This window comes from Trichechus manatus, unplaced genomic scaffold (genome assembly GCF_000243295.1).
Source record: "Trichechus manatus latirostris isolate Lorelei unplaced genomic scaffold, TriManLat1.0 scaffold00021, whole genome shotgun sequence".
NCBI classification, from domain to species: domain Eukaryota; kingdom Metazoa; phylum Chordata; class Mammalia; order Sirenia; family Trichechidae; genus Trichechus; species Trichechus manatus.
This window is the reverse complement of record NW_004443957.1, coordinates 22,642,326-22,660,129: the sequence shown is the minus strand read 5'-3', so window position 1 is coordinate 22,660,129 and position 17,804 is coordinate 22,642,326. Positions and strand designations below refer to the sequence as shown.

At 37.8% G+C, this 17,804-nt stretch overlaps 1 protein-coding gene across 4 annotated transcripts in view; it reads right to left on the bottom strand.

The window, feature by feature from the left end:
- SWT1 (SWT1 RNA endoribonuclease homolog) overlaps positions 1–17,804 on the bottom strand; it is a 126,405-nt gene that overhangs the window by 76,243 nt on the left and 32,358 nt on the right. For all 4 annotated transcript variants that reach the window (XM_004372915.2, XM_023728129.1, XM_023728127.1 and 1 more), the window contains exons 5-9: positions 8,399–9,137; positions 3,530–3,589; positions 2,172–2,301; positions 947–1,048; positions 372–560 (exon numbers count right to left, since the gene is read on the bottom strand). In XM_004372915.2, coding sequence (XP_004372972.1) covers positions 372–560; positions 947–1,048; positions 2,172–2,301; positions 3,530–3,589; positions 8,399–9,137 — 1,220 coding nt within the window. The remainder of the gene's footprint in view (positions 1–371; positions 561–946; positions 1,049–2,171; positions 2,302–3,529; positions 3,590–8,398; positions 9,138–17,804) is intronic.

Here is a 17,804-nt window from a genome sequence, read left to right as displayed (position 1 = left end):
TCTTACCATCCTTGCTTCTAAGGAGTACTCTGGTTGTATTTCTTCCAAGACAGATTTGTTTGTTCTTTTGGCAGTCCATGGTATCTTAAATATTCCTTGCTAATACCACAATTCAAAGGCAAAACCCTGGTGGAGTAATGGTTAAGAGCTACAGCTACTAACCAAAAGGTCAGCAGTTTGAATCCACCAGGGGGATTCAAAGACCTCCCAAACCAGACCTAATAGAATATCCCCAAGCTATCATGCCCTGCCATTTTACATTCCAAAGGTTACAAATTTTTAAATAGCTTTGTAACACTCCCCTCCATTAATTAGTTAATACCTACACAAGTCAAATTGATCAGGAAGCACCGTAAGAGAACAATACTTACAAAGTTTTTGAGATGCAAGTTGTATTGACTGACCCCATAACTTTCTATCTTGATTTTTGAGACTGTCGTTAATGAAATGAACTGCAGGTACAGCTTTATGCTGGGCATGTTTTAGTAGTTTTCCTGCCTTCATACGATCTAGTTCTTGTACTACAATCCAGGGAATTATCAACACAAGTCTGTCAAAGCCTGAAAAATGAAATAGATTTCTTAGAAGTCAACAAATATTTATTGAGCTACTAAGTCAAACTGCTGTAGGAAAATTTAAAGTTTTAAAGCACATAGTCCCTACCTTGAAATAATTTACAATGTAAATGGAAAGACAACACATAAAAAATGGAAATTAAAAATACGGTATAAGTGCCAAAAGAATATTACAAATACTATTGAAGGTCAAAGAAGAGCAAATTTAGACTGCTAGGTCAACCTGTGGAGGATCTTATTTTACTTAAGCTGATGATGCTTAATATATATATGCTTAATAGCATATCCAAACGTGAATACCACATTACTGTTAATATAAAATATCAGCTCAAGTAAGAAAATCACAATCAGTAAATATATTTTGCAAATACCTGGTATTTCTGTTGTCTTTAAAATTCTAATAAATTTGAGATGATTCATCAGAATATTTGTGTCAATAACAATTAGAAGCTTTTTGTCTGAAGCAGTATTTGCTAGAGAAGAAGAACAAAGTTATAATTTCAATACTCAGTCATCATTTCATGATACACAGAAACCTCTGAGAGCCAGAACTCAATGGGACTGCCTTGTTTTTCCAGGTCTTACAAGTTTTCCACGTTTGACAGGGTGCAGTTTTACCACTCTACCATCACTAATTTTAGCGGAAAATACCTGAGTTGTTCTTGTCTGTTGATTTTCCACCTTACACAGGTTCCAGCTTTTACAGGTTTTATTGTACTCGATAATAGACATATAGCAACAAAAATTTTTATATTACAGAACATTCTATAGGATTCTTTAGAAAAGAAAGTCTTTTGAATAATGAAAAGAAAATTGCTTTTACTCCAATTCTTAACAGAAAGAACTGCAACCACTGTTTAATTATTCATCAGTAGAATGTTATGAATTGCTTATGGGTGGATTTTAAATCATAAGCTGACTTGCCTCAGCACTAACTGTCTCTAAGCCTTGTCTTGAATCGTTGGTAGCCGTACACTTACGTATTATAAGTTTAATACAGCATGAGTGAAATATAATTGAAAAGATAAATATGAATAAAACAAAGAAAACACAAAATAATGCCAACATTGTTACTTAATGGGGCTTTTGTGAGGATAAGTTAATGGATGTAGAAGAACTTAGTAAATTACCAAATGCAATGTGAATGTAAGGTAGATTACAATTTTTGTAAATATAATTGAAAATAGTATAATGAATGTTAGATAAGCTCTATCATTATCTTCTCCCAGTAGCAAGAACAATGAAAATCTGACTATATAAACAAAAGAAATCTGTGAAGATAACACCTTTGCACAATTTGCATTATTTTTTATCAGTACTTTACACAGGTGAAATTGTTAGAAGTTGTGATTACAAGAAAGAATGAAAGATAACTCATTAACTCCAATTACTGCCCCTTGGCAAAAAGAGAAATTATATCCAAGAGTCTCATATGTAGATATATAAATGATGATAAAACAAAATATTATACCTGATTCCTAAAGCTAAAACAGCACGTTTTAACATTTGTCATCTAAATATTATAAAAAATAAATATCAGCACGTTAATTCTTAAGCAAACATAGAAGATCATAAATATTAACATATAAGGTATACCGGCAGAAGAATGCACATCGTCTTCCACCAAGTCAATTTCCATACTCATCAACTCTCCAGAAGGAGGAACCACAGGTAAATCCACACTTTTTCCCACACGTGCAGCATGAAGCTCTTCTACTATCTGCATCTAAATTGTAAAAGACTCATGGTAAAATATTCTTAGTTATTTACTCTGCAGATTAATAAGAGAAAGAAAGCAATTAATTCACTTAATTGTGGAAAGAAAAAAATTTACAAAAATACGGAGGTAGCACAGTAAAAGAAAATGGATTTATAAACATATACATGGCTTTAAAACTGTTTTTCTCTTATTACCTCTATAACCTTAGGCAAGCAAATTATTTAACTACTTTGAGTCTCAGTTTGTTCATCTGTAAAATAGGAATGTTAAAGACTTATATCCGTTTCGGATTTTTGTGATGATTAATGAAGTAAGCTAAGTGAAACACTTCACACAGAGCCTGGTACATGGCAGACCTTCAAAATAAGTTAATTCTCATTCCCTTGCTCACTTCGAAATACTTTAGGATACATTTTTTTTTTTTAATCTAGTTGATGAGTATTTTCCGGAGATTTCTAATATGCTTTATGAACCACCAAAAATTGAGATCTAGATCTTAAGATTCTACTTGCTTCAGGGAAGTAGTTCCCTGATATATATAGATAAAAAGAAATGAAAACATAATCTAGCTTAGTTCTTTAGCGCTTTAAAGCAGAGGTAAGAAACCTTTCTTCTAACAAGGGGCATTGACCCACAAGACAGAAAAATACAACTGCCTGTCACAAATAAAGAAGAATCACTATAATTTAAAAGTCTTCTTTTAAATAGAAAGAAAAAAAACAGTATTCTATGAATCTAATTTTATTTTAGGACCAGAGAACATAAAATTCTATCCAGTAATTCAATCAGGGTCAATCAGGAGATCCTGGCTGGGAAATGAAGCAACAGCTAAAAAGATACACACGCACACACTCACGTATTTTATCTTACTGCAGACTAGAGAAATAGGGTAAAAACCTGTTACTGTCATACAGCATTCTGACAGCCCTAGGCATAAACATACAAAACTGTGATAAAATTAAATCAAATTTTAGATAACCTGTGAGCCACAGGCTCCCCAGTCTTCATTTAAAACATATGAGTTTATTAGAAACAATGGCAAAAAAGATGATCAAGTAAACATTATATTTTTCCAAATAGCTTTTGATCACTTTAAAAAAACTTACATACTGATTTTAAGAGACATCACTGTTATTTTCATACTATCAAGGTTTTTTAATCATTTTTATATTAAAGGTAGGAACTGTGTGACTTAATTTCATTAAAAATATTCAAAGTAAGAATTATCAGTAACCTCTTCATCTGTATCTTGAACACTTTCAGGTGACACCGAAGAACATGGTGCTTCAAAATTCTGAAACGAAAAGTAATTTCTTTAGTTAAGAATGAAGTATATATCTAGGGCAAGGTTCTCAACCTCAGCACTATTGACATTTGGGGCCAAGTAATTCTTTGTTGTGGGGGCTATCCTGTGCATTGTAAGATGTTTAACAGCATCCCTGGCCTCTACTGACTAGATGTCAATAGCACCCCTCCCCACCTCCTACCCCTAGTAGTAGTGACAATCAAAAATGTCTCCACAAAAGGGCCACATAAACCAGAGACTCCATTAGCCTGAGACCAGAAGAACTTGATGGTGCTCAGCGACCACCAATGACCGCCCTGACAGGGAACACAGTAGAGAGTCGCTGACAGAGTGGGAGGAAAGTGTGGGAAAAAACTCAAATTCACATAAAAAGACCAGACTCAATGGTCTGATTGAGACTGGAGGAACCCCCCAAAGCCATGGCCCCCAGACACTATGTTAACCCAAAACTAAAACTATTCCCGAAGACCACTCTTCAGACAAAGATTAGACTGGACTATAAAACATAAAATAATATTCATGAAGAGTGTGCTTCTTAGTCCAGAGGCAGGATAAGAAGGCAGGAAGGGCAGGAGATGGTTGGATGGACACGGAAAACCCAGGGTGGAAAGGGGGAGCATGCTGTCACATTGCAGGGATTGCAACCAGTATCACATAACAATATGTGTATAAAATTTTGTATGGGAATTAACTTGAGCTGTAAACTTTCAATAAAAAAGAAAAAAAAAAGTCTCCAGACATTGTCAAATATTCCGAGGGGCAAAACTGCTCTCAAATGAGAACTAATCATCTAGAATTAAAAAAAAAAAAGTGCCTCATTCTCTCAAGACATGAAAAATTGTAGAAATTCTTTAGGGTTTCCTCATTCATATATACATTCCTAAAAATGCTCATATTTCAAGAATAAAACTATTTGCCACCTTAAGAAACAGAAACAGAACCATGGAAAACGCAAACAAGCAGTCATTAGTGGGAAATATTCATCCAGGAATAGCTGAACCATTTTTAAAAGTGAGATGATAAAACAACAGAGACAACTTGAGGATTATAACGGGGCAGAGAAGGAAAAGCTGGAAAATGCACAGTTCTATTATAAGTGGTTGGAGCCCAGGTGGCACACGGTTAAGAGTTCAGCTGCTAAACCAAAAAGCCGGCAGTTTGAATTCACCAGTCGCTCCTTGGAAACCCTATGGGGCAGTTCTACTCTGTCCAATAGGGTCACTACAGTTGGAATCATCTCAATGGCAGTGGGTATCGTAAGTGGTTAGACCATCAGAGACTGGAGGGAGTATTTGAAAATCTCTCTACAAATTGCACCTTTTCACTCACATTTTTACTGAGTGGATGAAACCTATTCAACCCTGCCAGTGAGCTGAACAAAAGCTCTACTAGACCAAGTCCTCTTCTAAGAAGTCTCCAAGATAACTCCAAATTTGCATGTGTTTTACAGGAAGCTATAAAGTTATATAAAGCTATACGTGCTCCACTACTAGCTGAAAGGTCGGCAGTTCAAAATTCACCCAGGAGCGCCTTGGGAGACAGGCCTGGCAATCTGCTTCTGAAGGGTCACAGCCTTCAAAACCCTGTGGAACAGTTCTACTCTGACACACATGGGGTTGCCATGAGTCGGAATCGACTCCATGGCAACTAATAACAACAACAATAATTTATGGTATGAATTATAGACCCTCTTTAAACAAATGTACTGTATGCAGAAATGCTCTCCTGGAAATTCAGCTTCCACCTTAACTTTCCAACATCAAACTTTATATGACATAAAACTATACACCACACACATAAGGCCCTTTACAGCTTTACTATTCCATGACCCCAGGATTTAATAATCCTTTTGCCATTTGACTTTAAATCTTGCTTGATCTTTAAGATTTGCTTAGACTAAGAAGTGCTGAACAAACTAGAAATTATCATCAGAGCTTTCCTCAACTCGTGAGTCTTTTTGTTTTCGTCCTTAGGTTGCTACCACCCTTTACTCTCTTTGTCCACAGCCCACTTCCAGTGACTTTAATGAATTTTCTGTCATCCAACAATCCAGAAAAGTTCATGTCAACTGGCCCTGAAAACTTCCTCTCTATTACAAATGAAAGTCTTAGTGTGCATTTACCTGTCTGCCTTCCCATGCCATATTTTATTTTTATGTTAACCAAATCAAACCAAATCCATTGCTGTCGGGTAGATTTGATTTACAGCAACCCTATAGGATAGGGTAGAACTGCCCCGTAGGGTTTCCAAGGCTGTGATCTTTACAGAAGCAGACTGCCACATCTTTCTTCCACTGAGCGGCTGGTGGGTTTGAACCGCCAACCTTTTGGTTAGCAGTCAAGTGCTTAACCACTGTACCACCATGGCTCCTTTCTATTTACTATCCTTTAAAAGTTCACCATTAAATACATGAATTGAGGTAATGGGGATGACAAAAGGGGCTATCAGTAACAAGGGTAATAATGGTTTTGTCTACCAGAGTGATTACTCTAAACTGAAAAACTGACTATTCTGCTACCTTTATTATAATGTTTCAGTGGCTCTCCATCATCTACAGGATACAAGATAAAGTACAGATTTTTCCTATAGGATGTGAAATGGTCCACTGTCTGGACACTGGCTACCTCTCCAATTCCTCTCCTACAGATTCTCTACACATCTCAACTCTTGTTACACTGAACAATTTAAGTGTCCGTATACAGCTCCCCATGAGATTTCACAACTCCATGTCATTACACACACTGGCCATCTGCCCTGACTGGACAGCACTTCTATTCCTTGTTCTACAAGCCTTCAAGACTAAGCTTAAATGTCTCTACCATAGTAAGCCCTTTCTTAACTCATCCAAAAGTTTATATTATCACCACACCCAATTCTTAGGAACATAGTATTTATTCACCATAATGCAAGTACAATTGTTCACTAATTTGCTTCCCTGGGATCTTCTCGAGGTCATTTTACTCATCTCTAAATCCCTAGTACCTAGAAAAGCATCTTTAATTGATGTTTGATAAACAAATGAATTCTTAACTCACAGACTTTTAAGGATTAAGCGGGATGCTGTATATAAGTGTTCTGTAAATTATAAACTTCTAGAACATTAATTTGCAATCGTGGGCAGATGTGCAACTTGAGAGGGGTCTATATCAAAGGACTGTAAAACCTAAGAAACAAAAGAAGTTCTTTTTTCTTTAGGAAAGCATAACCGGATTACTAAATAACAAGATTACTAAATCCAGAAAATACAATTATTTTCTTATAAAGTACACTCATGACTTCAGGAAAATAACTGTCTTTTGAGGAATTAGTGAGAAAAACAAAACAACAGTGTTAAGACGACTATTGTCAATAATATACTCAAGGTAAGGACAACATTTACTTGCTGCTTTTGTGTATAAATCATTTTAGGTCAGATGTGGTTGCTATTAAAGGAACAGTTTATAAAGCGTTTTAATTCCAAAAACTGGTAAGTAGTCACGTAAAAAATTGCTTTCCCTACTACTTAATATTGGTGCTATGTACTTCTTTTGGTTTCTGCAGTAATTCTAATTCTATACAGACAGGTGGTTAAGAGGACAAAAGAAGCCATAAGATGCACTACAGAGACTTCTCATACTGTTTCTTAGATAAACAGCATAAGCGGAATACCAAGCAATGACATATTAATTACCACTGAACATTCTGGCAACTTCAGTTCCTTTCTTCCATTCTACTCTACAGAACTGGTTATAACACCTAGAACAAAACCTGGAGGTCTTTTCCTCTATGAAAGCAGTAAAAAGAATGAACTCAATTCTTTACCTGTTTGGGCCCCTTCAAATTCACTGGAACTGAAGGCGTTGTCTCTCAAGCTCTTCTGGCTTCCCAAGTTATGATCCCTCCATTTTTCATACGGAATATCTTACTTCTGAAATCTATATTCTCAACCTTAAAACCAGGTAGGCTCAACCACCCCTGTTGATAAGACACTAACTCTAAATTTCAGAAGTTCTGAAGTTCTGCAAGTTCTGAAGTCTCAAAGTTCTAAAAGTTCTCTTCAAGGTAAATAATTTATTTGCCATAGAAACAATGCTATAGAGATTAGGTTCTCAAATTTGTTCACAAATGTCCATTACATTATTTAGAAGCAAAATAGATGTGCCAAGCTTTTTAGCCTGGATCTATGCGTGTACAGCCTGGAATACCCCTGCTTCTCCCATCCCACCCCACCTCACTTGAATGACTGCTACTCATTCTTTAGTTCTCTGTCTAAATACTACCTTCTCTAGTAAACCTTTTAAAACTAATACCTCCACAGTATACAAAGGTTATGTTAATCCCTTGCTGTGTATACCATATCATGTGATAAGCGATTGCTTATTTGTCTTTTCATGAGAATGTCTATGAAAACATAGATTGTGGGTCCCTTATAAGCTGTATTATTGCAGTGCCTGGCACACGGTGACAAATAATTTGTTAAAGGGATAAACTCTTCAGAATATTAACCCTTGAGTGTTCTTGTACCTAGGGTCGGAGAAGGGCCTAACAGACTGTTACAACTACTTTTCTCAAAGGACTACCTGCAACTTTTTTTCCCCACATTTTTACATATTCCCTTCAATTACAGGTCCTTGATACTTGCCAGTATATCTTCTTAAGGAAGTTAGGTTTAAAGGGGGCAAAATAAAGGAACCCACACATATCTTCAAGGCTAAATTTGAATCAGCCTTCTATCATCATCAGTAACCAAAACAACTTAAACCTGATGTATTAAAAAGCTTTGCTAAAATCTACAATCCTCATTTTATAGTACCTTACCTGGGTTAGATTTTTACTAGAACTTGAATCATTACTTTCTTGATGCTCATGATGATGCTTTTCTTTCCACTCATGAACAGTCTTACATGTAGAATCTGAACATAAATGTACAATTTTGTGCCTAGTCAAATTTAATGAAACGTGGGAGCTTTCCAAGCATTCTTTTTCCTCCTGCTTAGTCTTTGACTTGTTAGAATCTAAACGGAAGACATTTTCTTCTACAAGCTTCTGGAGGGTATCACGGGATTTTATTGGGATTTTGAAGCTGATCTTCCTTTTTCTAGGCTCCAGTGGTTCCTTAATTATCTTGTTGGAATTATAATCCTGAGAAAATTCATTTCTCTTGCATTTCTCCAAGACACACTTTTCTGAACTGTCTCTCAATTTACTAGACTTTTCTTTTTTGAGTTCTTTCATCTTCTGGCTCTGAGCAAGTAAATGAGCCCATTTTTTTTCACACGCCTGACCTTCAGCTTTAGGTTGCACATCTTTGGCAGTCTTAGGACTGCTAAGGTTTTTAAGTTCATGGTCAAGTTTACTTGGAACATTTATCAATTTAATATCTTTTGGTTTAAAATCTGCACGTATACTTATATTTGTTTTAGTTCCATTTGAGGAAGGACTCTGTGAAATAATTTGATTATCATTTGAAAATGATGCTTCTTGGAGTTCAACAGGTTCTTGAGATGAAGAACTGATTTTTGGTCTCTTTCTTGAAGTATCAGTTGCGACACTGAATCTGCAAAACACCATGGAAACCTAGGTTATATGTATACATAATATTGCTCTGCATAATTTTACATAAAAACAAACAAACAAAATCCATTGCCATGGAGTCAATTCTGACTCATAGCAACCCTACAGGACAGAGTAGAACTGCCTCATAGGGTTTCCAAGGAGTGGACGGTGGATTCAATCTGCTGACCTTTGGTTACCAGCCGAGCTCTTAGCCACTGCACCACCAGGGCTCGTAATTTTACATAGGGGAAAACAAAACTGGGCTGACATTAACTTCAGAAAAAATAAGAAATGAATACATTAAGAACGAAGTGGAAAGCATTACCAAGTTTTGGAAAAACTGTATTTGGGAAAAAGTCAATTTATAGCTCTATATAATACCACACAATATAAATCTCAAAAGGATTAAACACGTAAGTGTAAATTATTATTACTGCTACATTGTTGTTAGGTGCTGTCAGGATGGTTCCAACTCATACCAACCCTGTGTACAACAGAACAAAACACTGCCCATAGAATCCTTCAATATTGCAACTTAAGGCTTGAAGTTTTTCTTGAGTTTTTTCAGCTTGAGAAATGCCAAGTGTGTTCTTCCCTTCTGGTTTTCTAACTACAGGTCTCTGCACATTTCATTATAATGCTTTACTCTGTCTTCTCCAGTAGCCCTTTGAAATCTTCTGTTCAGCTCTTTATCATTTCGCCTTAGTTACTCTACGTTCACGATCAAGTTTCAGAGTTTCTTCTGAAACTTTTGGTCTTTTCTTTCATTCTTTACTGCTATACTTTATATAAAACCGTTAAAAACCAGAAGGAAAAAAGTGACTATCTGATTTCTTAATGGAGAACTTTATAAGTTTAACAGCAGTGGAAGAAATTACAAATGAAAACTGCGATAGTATGTGACTATTTAAAATATTAGCATATCAAAAAATAATAAAATTAAAGAGAGCTACGAAAAGGAAATCAGGGAAGTAATACTATTTATAACAGCCCCTAAAAAAATAAAATACTTGCAAATAAATCTAACCGGGGATATAAAAGACCTATACAAAAAAACCTACAAAACACTACTGCAATAAACCAAAAGGGACCTACAAAAATGGAAAAACATACCATGCTCACCGATAGGTAGACTCAACGTTGCGAAAATGTCAATTCTACCCAAAGCAATCTACAAATACGATGCAAATACCAACAGTATTCTTTAACAAAATGGAAAAATCATTAACTTCATCCGGAAAGGAAAGAGGTCCTGGATAAATAAAGCACTACTGAAGAAAAAGAATAAAGTAAGAGGACTCATACTACCTGACCTCAGAACTGACTATACAGCTAAGATAGTCAAAACAGCCTTGTGCTGATACAATAGACACATTGACCAATGGAACAGAATTGAAAACTCACATGTAAATCCATCAACCTACAGTCACTTGATCTTCGACAAAAGGACAAAATGTCCATTAAGTGGGGAAAAGACAGTCTTTTTTTTTTTTTAATTATTGTAGTTAAATGAAGTTTACATTTCAAGTTAATCTCCCATACAAAATTTTTTACATACATTGTTATGTGACCCTAATTGCTCTCCCCATTCTGCAACAGCACACTCCTCCTTTCCACCCGATTCCCCATGACCATTCAAGCAGCTCCTAACCCTCTCTGCCTTCCCCTCTCACCTCTGGACAGAAGCTGCCCCTTTGGTCTCTTGTATCAACTTGACTAAGAGGCACACTCTTCACGAGTATCACTTTATGTCCCACAGTCCAGTCCAATCCCTGTCTGAACAGTTGGCCTCGGAAACTGTTTTAGTTCTGGGCTGATAGAGAGTCCAGGAGCCATGCTTTCCAGGATTCCTCAAGTCTCAAACAGACCATTAAGTCTGGTCTTCTTACTAGAATTTGAGTTCTGCAACCCATCCTTCTGCTGCTCCATCCAGACTCTCTGTGGTGTTCCCTGTCAGGACGTTCATTGGTGGTAGCCAGGCACCATCTAGTTCTTTTGGTCTCAGGCTGATGAAGTCTCTGGTTTATGTGGCCCATTCTGTCTCTTGGGCTAATACTTTCCTTCTGTCTTTGGTGTTCTTCGTTCTCCTTTACTCCAGGTGGTTGGGACCAACTGACGCATTTTAGATGGCTGCTTACAAGCTTTTAAGACCCCAGATGCCACTCACCGAAGTAGGATGCAGAACATTTTCTTAATAAACTTTGTTATGCCAATTGACCTAGATGTCCCCTGAAAACATGGTCCCCAGACCCCTACCCCTGCTACTCTGTCTGTCAAAGTATTTGACTGTATTCAGGAAACTTCTTAGCTTTGGTTTAGTCCAGTTGTGGTGACTTCCCCTGTAGTGTGTGCTGTCCTTCTCTTTCCCTAAGACGACTCTATCTACTATCAAGTTAGTGAATAGCCCTCACCCTCCCTCCCCACCCCTGTAACCATCAAAGAATGTTTTCCTCTGTGTTTAAACCTTTTCTTGAGTTCTTATAATAGTGGTCTTATACAGTATTTGTCCTTCTGTGACTGACTAAATTCACTCAGCATAATAAATTCCAGCTTCCACCATGTTATACAATATTTCACAGCTTCATCGTTGTTCTTTATCACTGCGTAATATTCCACTGTGTAGATATACTTTTATTTGTCTATCCATTCGTCCTTTGATGGGCACCTAGCTTGTTTCCATCTTTTTGCTATTGTGAACAGTACTGCAATGAACATGGGTGCGCATATATCTATTCGTGTGACGGTTCTTATTTCTCTAGGATATACTCCAAGGAGCGGGATAGCTGGATCGTATGGTACTTCTATTTCTAGCTTTTTAAGGAAGTGCCAAATCGATTTCCAAAAGTGGTTGTACCATTTTACATTCCCACCAACAGTGTATAAGTGTTCCAGAAAAGACAGTCTTTTTAACAAATGGTGCTGGCAAAACTGGATGTCTACCTGTAAAAAAAATGAAACAGGACCCACACCTCACATCATACACAAAAACTAATTCAAAATGGATTGAAGACCTAAATATAAAACCAAAAGCTATAAAGATCATAGAAGAAAAAATAGGGTCAATGCTAGAAACCCTAATATATGACATAAATAGGATACAAAGCATAACTAACAATACACAAACACCGGAAGATAAGCTAGATAACTGGGATCTTCTAAAAATTAAACACTTACGCTCATCAAAAGACTTCACCAAAAGAGTAAAAAGAGAACCTACAGACTGGGAAAACATTTTTGCATATGAAAAATCTGACAGAGGTCTAATCTTTAAAATCTATAGGAAAATCCAACACCTCTACAACAAAAAGACATATAAACCAATTAAAAACTGGGCAAAGGATATGAAAAGACACTTCACCAAAGGAGACATTCAGGCAGCTAACAGATATATGAGGAAATGCTCGTGATCACTAGCCATTAGAGAAACGCAAATCAAAACTACAATGAGATACCATTTCACCCTGACATTACTGATATGAATTAAAAAAAAACAGAAAATAACAAATGTTGCAGATGCTGCAGGGACACTGGAACTCTTATGCACTGCTGATGGGAATGCAAAATGGTACAACCATTTTGGAAAATGATATGACGCTTCCTTAAAAAGCTAGAAATAGAAATACCATACGATCCACCTATCCCCCTCCTAGGAAAATATCCTAGAGAAATAAGAGCCTTCACACAAATAGACAAATGCACACCCGTGTTCACTGCAGCATTATTCACAATAGCAAAAAGATGGGAACAACCTAAGTGCCCATCAACAGATGAATGGATAAACAAACTATGGTACATACACACAATGGAATACTACACAAAGATAAAAAAGTGATGAATCTACGAAATATCTCACAACATGGATGAATACGGAGAGCACTGTGGTGAGTGCTATAATCACAAAAGAGCAATTAGTGAATGAGACCACTGTTATAAAAACTCATGTAAAGGTTTATACACAGAAAGAAACAATCTTTGCTGGTTACAAGGGATAGGAGGGGTGGGAAGGGAAAAATCCTAACTAGACAATAGATAAGTGGTAACTTTGGTGAAGGGTAAAACAGTAGACAATACCGGGGAAGTCAGCACAGCACAACTGGACCAAGACAAGGTCATGAAAGATTCACAGACACATCCAAACTCCCTGAGAGACCAAGTTACTGGGCTGAGGTCTGGGGACAATGGTCTTGGGAGACATCTAGCTCATCTGGCATAACATAGTTTACAGAGAAAATGTTCTATATCCTCCTTTGGTGAGTAGTATCTGGGGTCTTAAAAGCTTGTGAGCGGTCATCTAAGATACTCCACTGGTCCCACCCTGTCTGGAGCAAGAAAGAATGAAGAAAACCAAAGATACAAGGGAAAGATTAGTCCAAAGGACTAACAGACCACAGCTACCACAGCCTCCACCAGACTGAGTCCAGCACAACTAGATGGTGCCCCGCTGCCATCACCGAATGCTCTCACAGGGATCACAATAGAGGCTCCTGGACAGAGCTGGAGAAAAATACAGAACAAAACTCTAACTCACAAAAAAAGATCAGACTTACTTGTCTGATAGAGAATAGAAAAACCCCGAGAGTATGGCTGCCAGATACCTTTTAACTCAGTACTGAAGTCACTCCTGAGGTTCACCCTTCATGCAAAGATTAGACAAGCCCATAAAACAAAACAAGAGTTAATGGGCACACCAGCCCAGGGGCAAGGACAAGAAGGCAGGAGGGGACACAAAAGCTAGTAATGGGGAACCCGAGGTTGAGAAGGGGAAGGTGTTGACATGTTGTGGGGTTGGAACCAATGTCACAAAACAATATGTGTATTAATTGTTTAATAAAAACTTAATTTGCTCCGAAAACCTTCATCCAAAGGACAATAAAAAAAATACTAAAACAAACCAAAAGAAAAAGTAAATTGAAAGAACTGGAAGATAATATTTGCTATATATGTGACAGCTTGCTAGCCTTACTACATAAAAAGCCCATCAAAAAGTACTAAGACTCTTGAACAGAACATAAACACAAAGTAGAAGAGGCTAATAAACATTTGGGAAAAAAAAGTTTGACTTCTGTAGTAATCACAGATGCTAATTACAACAGCAACATACCATTTTTCTTTTGTTAAATTAGCAAAGATTTTTAAAATACCATTAAAAAAATATTTGGGCGAAAAAATCAAACACAACTCACTGTCAATGATTTGGTTTTGATTCACGGTGACCCCATATGTTACAGAGTAGAACTGCACCATAGGGTTTTCTTGGCTGTAATCTTTATAGAAACAGATTATCAGGCCTTTCTTCTGCGGTACCATTGGGTGGGTTTGAACCACCAACCTTTAGATTAGTAGCTCAGCACAAATTGCTTGCACTATCCAGGGACCTTAAATACTGGCAAGAGGTTGCAAAATGGACATATGCTGCTAGTGGAAACGCAAAATAATATAACTGTTCCACAAAGAAATGTGGCAATATGAGTTAAGAGCTCTAAAAATGCTCATATTCTTTAACTTGTCATCAGTAATTCCTTCTTTAGAAATCTATACCAAGGTAAAGAAAAAAAATCAGAAATTGATTAAAAAAATATAAAAAGAAATTTAGCACAGGATTATTTATAATAGCAAAAACTCAAGTACAAGCTGTTAAAATTTTGGGAATGACTAAGAAAAATGTCACAAATTCCTATGACAGAATAGTCATTTCAAATTACATCTATAAAAAGTTTTCAATAATATGACAAAACACATTCATATAATATTAAGTAGAAAATGAGCTTGGAGTTTCAGTAGGATTGTAAATGTTCCTATTTTACTTGTTCTTCAAAAATGGCTTTAATCTACATATATTATAATACGGTCTCAACAATTTAAACAAGCGTAGTAAAAAGGCCAGAAAGGAAAGTACTAAAATGTTAGCATTAACAAAGGGAGACAGCATGGTAGAATTTTGCAGACCAATGACTTCTTCAACGCAAATACCTTACTTCAACAACATAATCGGTGACTTTACAAACGGACCTTGCCAGACAGAATATACAGGCATCAAATCAACTACATCTGTGGAAAGAGGTGATGGAAAAGCTCAATATCATCAGTCAAAACAAGGCCAGGGGCTGACTGCGGAACAGACCATCAACTGCTCATATGCAAGTTCAAGTTGAAGCTGTAGAAAATCAGAACAAGTCCACAAGAGCCAAAATACCACCTGGGGTATATCCCACCAGAATTTAGAGACCATCTCAAGAATAGATTTGACACATTGAGCACTAACGACCGAAGACCAGACAAGTTGTAGAATGACATCAAGGACATAATACATGAAGAAACCAAGAGGTCATTAAAAAGACAGAAAAGACTAAAATGGATGTCAGAAGAGCTCTGAAACTTGCTCTTGAACATCGGGTAGCTAAAGCAAAAAGAAGAAATGATGAAGTAAAAGAGCTGAACAGAAGATTTCAAAGGGCGGCTTGAGAAGACAAAGTAAAGCATTACAATGAAATGTGCAAAGACACGGAGTTAGAAAACCAAAAGGGAAGAGAACACACTCAGTACTTCTCAAACCGAAAGAACTGAAGAAAAAATTCAAGCCTCAAGCTGCAATTCTGAAGGATTCTACAGGAAAAATATTGAACGACACAGTAAGCAGCAAAAGAAGATGGAAGGAATACACAAAGTCACTGTACCAAAAAGAATTGGCCTACATTCAACCATTTCAGGAGACAGCATATGATCAAGAACCAATGGTACTGAAGGAAGAAGTCCAAGCTGCACTGAAGGCATTGGCGAAAAACAAGGTTCCAGGAATAGACGAAATACCAACTGAGATGTTTCAAAAAACAGACGCAACGCTGGAGGTGCTCACTCGTCTATGTCAAGAAATTTGGAAGACAGCTACCTGGCCAACCGACTGAAGAGATCCATATTTGTGCCCATTCCTAGGAAAAGTGATCCAAAAGAATGTGGAAATTATCAAACAATATCATTAACATCACACACAAGTAAAATTGTACTGAAGGTCTGTTGATCAACAGGGAACTGCCAGAAGTTCAAACTGGATTCAGAAGAAGCCGTGGAAGCAGGAATATCATTGCTGATGTCAGATGGATCTTGGCAGAAAGTAGAGACTAACAGAAGGATGTTCACTTGTGTTTTATTGACTATGCAAAGGCATTCGACCATGTGAATCATAACAAATTATGGATAACACTGTGAAGAATGGGGATTCCAGAACACTTAACTGTGCTTGTGAGGAACCTGTACGTAGACCAAGAGGCAGGCAGTCGTTCAAGCAGAACAAGGGGACACTGTGTGGTTTAAAGTCAAAAAAGGTATGCGTCACAGTTGTATCCTTTCACCATACTTATTCAATCTGTATGCTGAGCAAATAATCCAAGAAGCTGGACTATATGAAGAAAAATGAGCATCAGGATTGGAGGAAGACTTATTAACAACCTGCGATATGCAGATGACACAATCTTGCTTGAAGAAAGTAAAGAGGACTTGAAGCACTTACTGATGAAGATCAAAGACTACAGCCTTCAGTATGGATTGCATCTCAACATAAAGAAAACAAAAATCCTCACAACTGGACCAATAAGCAACATCATGATAAATGGAGAAAAGATTGTAGTTGTCAAGGATTTCATTTTCCTCGAATCCACACCCATGGGAGCAGTGGTCAAGAAATCAAACGACATGTTTCACTGGACAAATCTGCAGCAAAAGACCTCTTTAAAGTGTTGAAAAGCAAAACTGTCACTTTAGGTTCCGGCAAAATGGCGCTCTAGGCAGAAGCACCACGCCGTCCCTCCACAGCAAAGATCAGAGCTGAACAGAGAATACAACAATCCTGAAACCCGAAAACATCAAATGGAGAGATAAAGAACTCAGCCAAGCTCCAAACGGAGTGAGAAAACTGACAGAGAACGCAGAGCGAGGAGAGATTCATGCAGAGGTCCCCTACCAGCTAACGCAGCGCAGATCTGCCATCTTGGACTCCTATCGGAGACCAGCAAACGGGGTATGAGAAAGCAGCCTCACGGAGCAACCAGCGGGAGACAAAATAACCGGCAATTTGCAGTATATGATTTAACACCCCCCACCCTTCTTCAACCCAACTCAGACTCCTCTGCTTCTTGCGGCCACAATCTCTTGACCACGAAAAACTGGCTGCTTGGATTCCACACACCCGAATGAGCCGGCTCTCTGAGTGCCATTTGTTGGCTGCTGGTGTTGCTGTTTTCTGCTTCTTTTGATTTCTTCCTTACCTCTCACCACCTCCCCCTCCTTTCACCCAAATACCTGGCTCCGTGCGCCATCTTTGCTTCTTCCTGAGTGGCTGCAGAGCTCCGGTAATCTGTGATATACGCTTTCCCACTCCCTACCCTTCTTCACTCACACTCGGCTCCCTCTACTTCCCGCAGACAGTGTCTTGTCCGAGAAACACCAGCCCACACTAGCTAGCTCTCTGAGTGCCATTTGCTGGCTGCTAGTGTTGCTTTTTTCCGGCTTCTTTTGATTTCTTCCTTACCTCTCGCCACCTCCCCCTCCTTTCGCTCAAATACCTGGCTCCGTGCACCATCTTTGCTTCTTCCTGAGGGGCTGTGGAGCTCCATTGGAGTGTGGACCTGCTGCCTGGTCTGGGCTGCTATGCTGGTGGGATCCCGGGGCTTTTGTT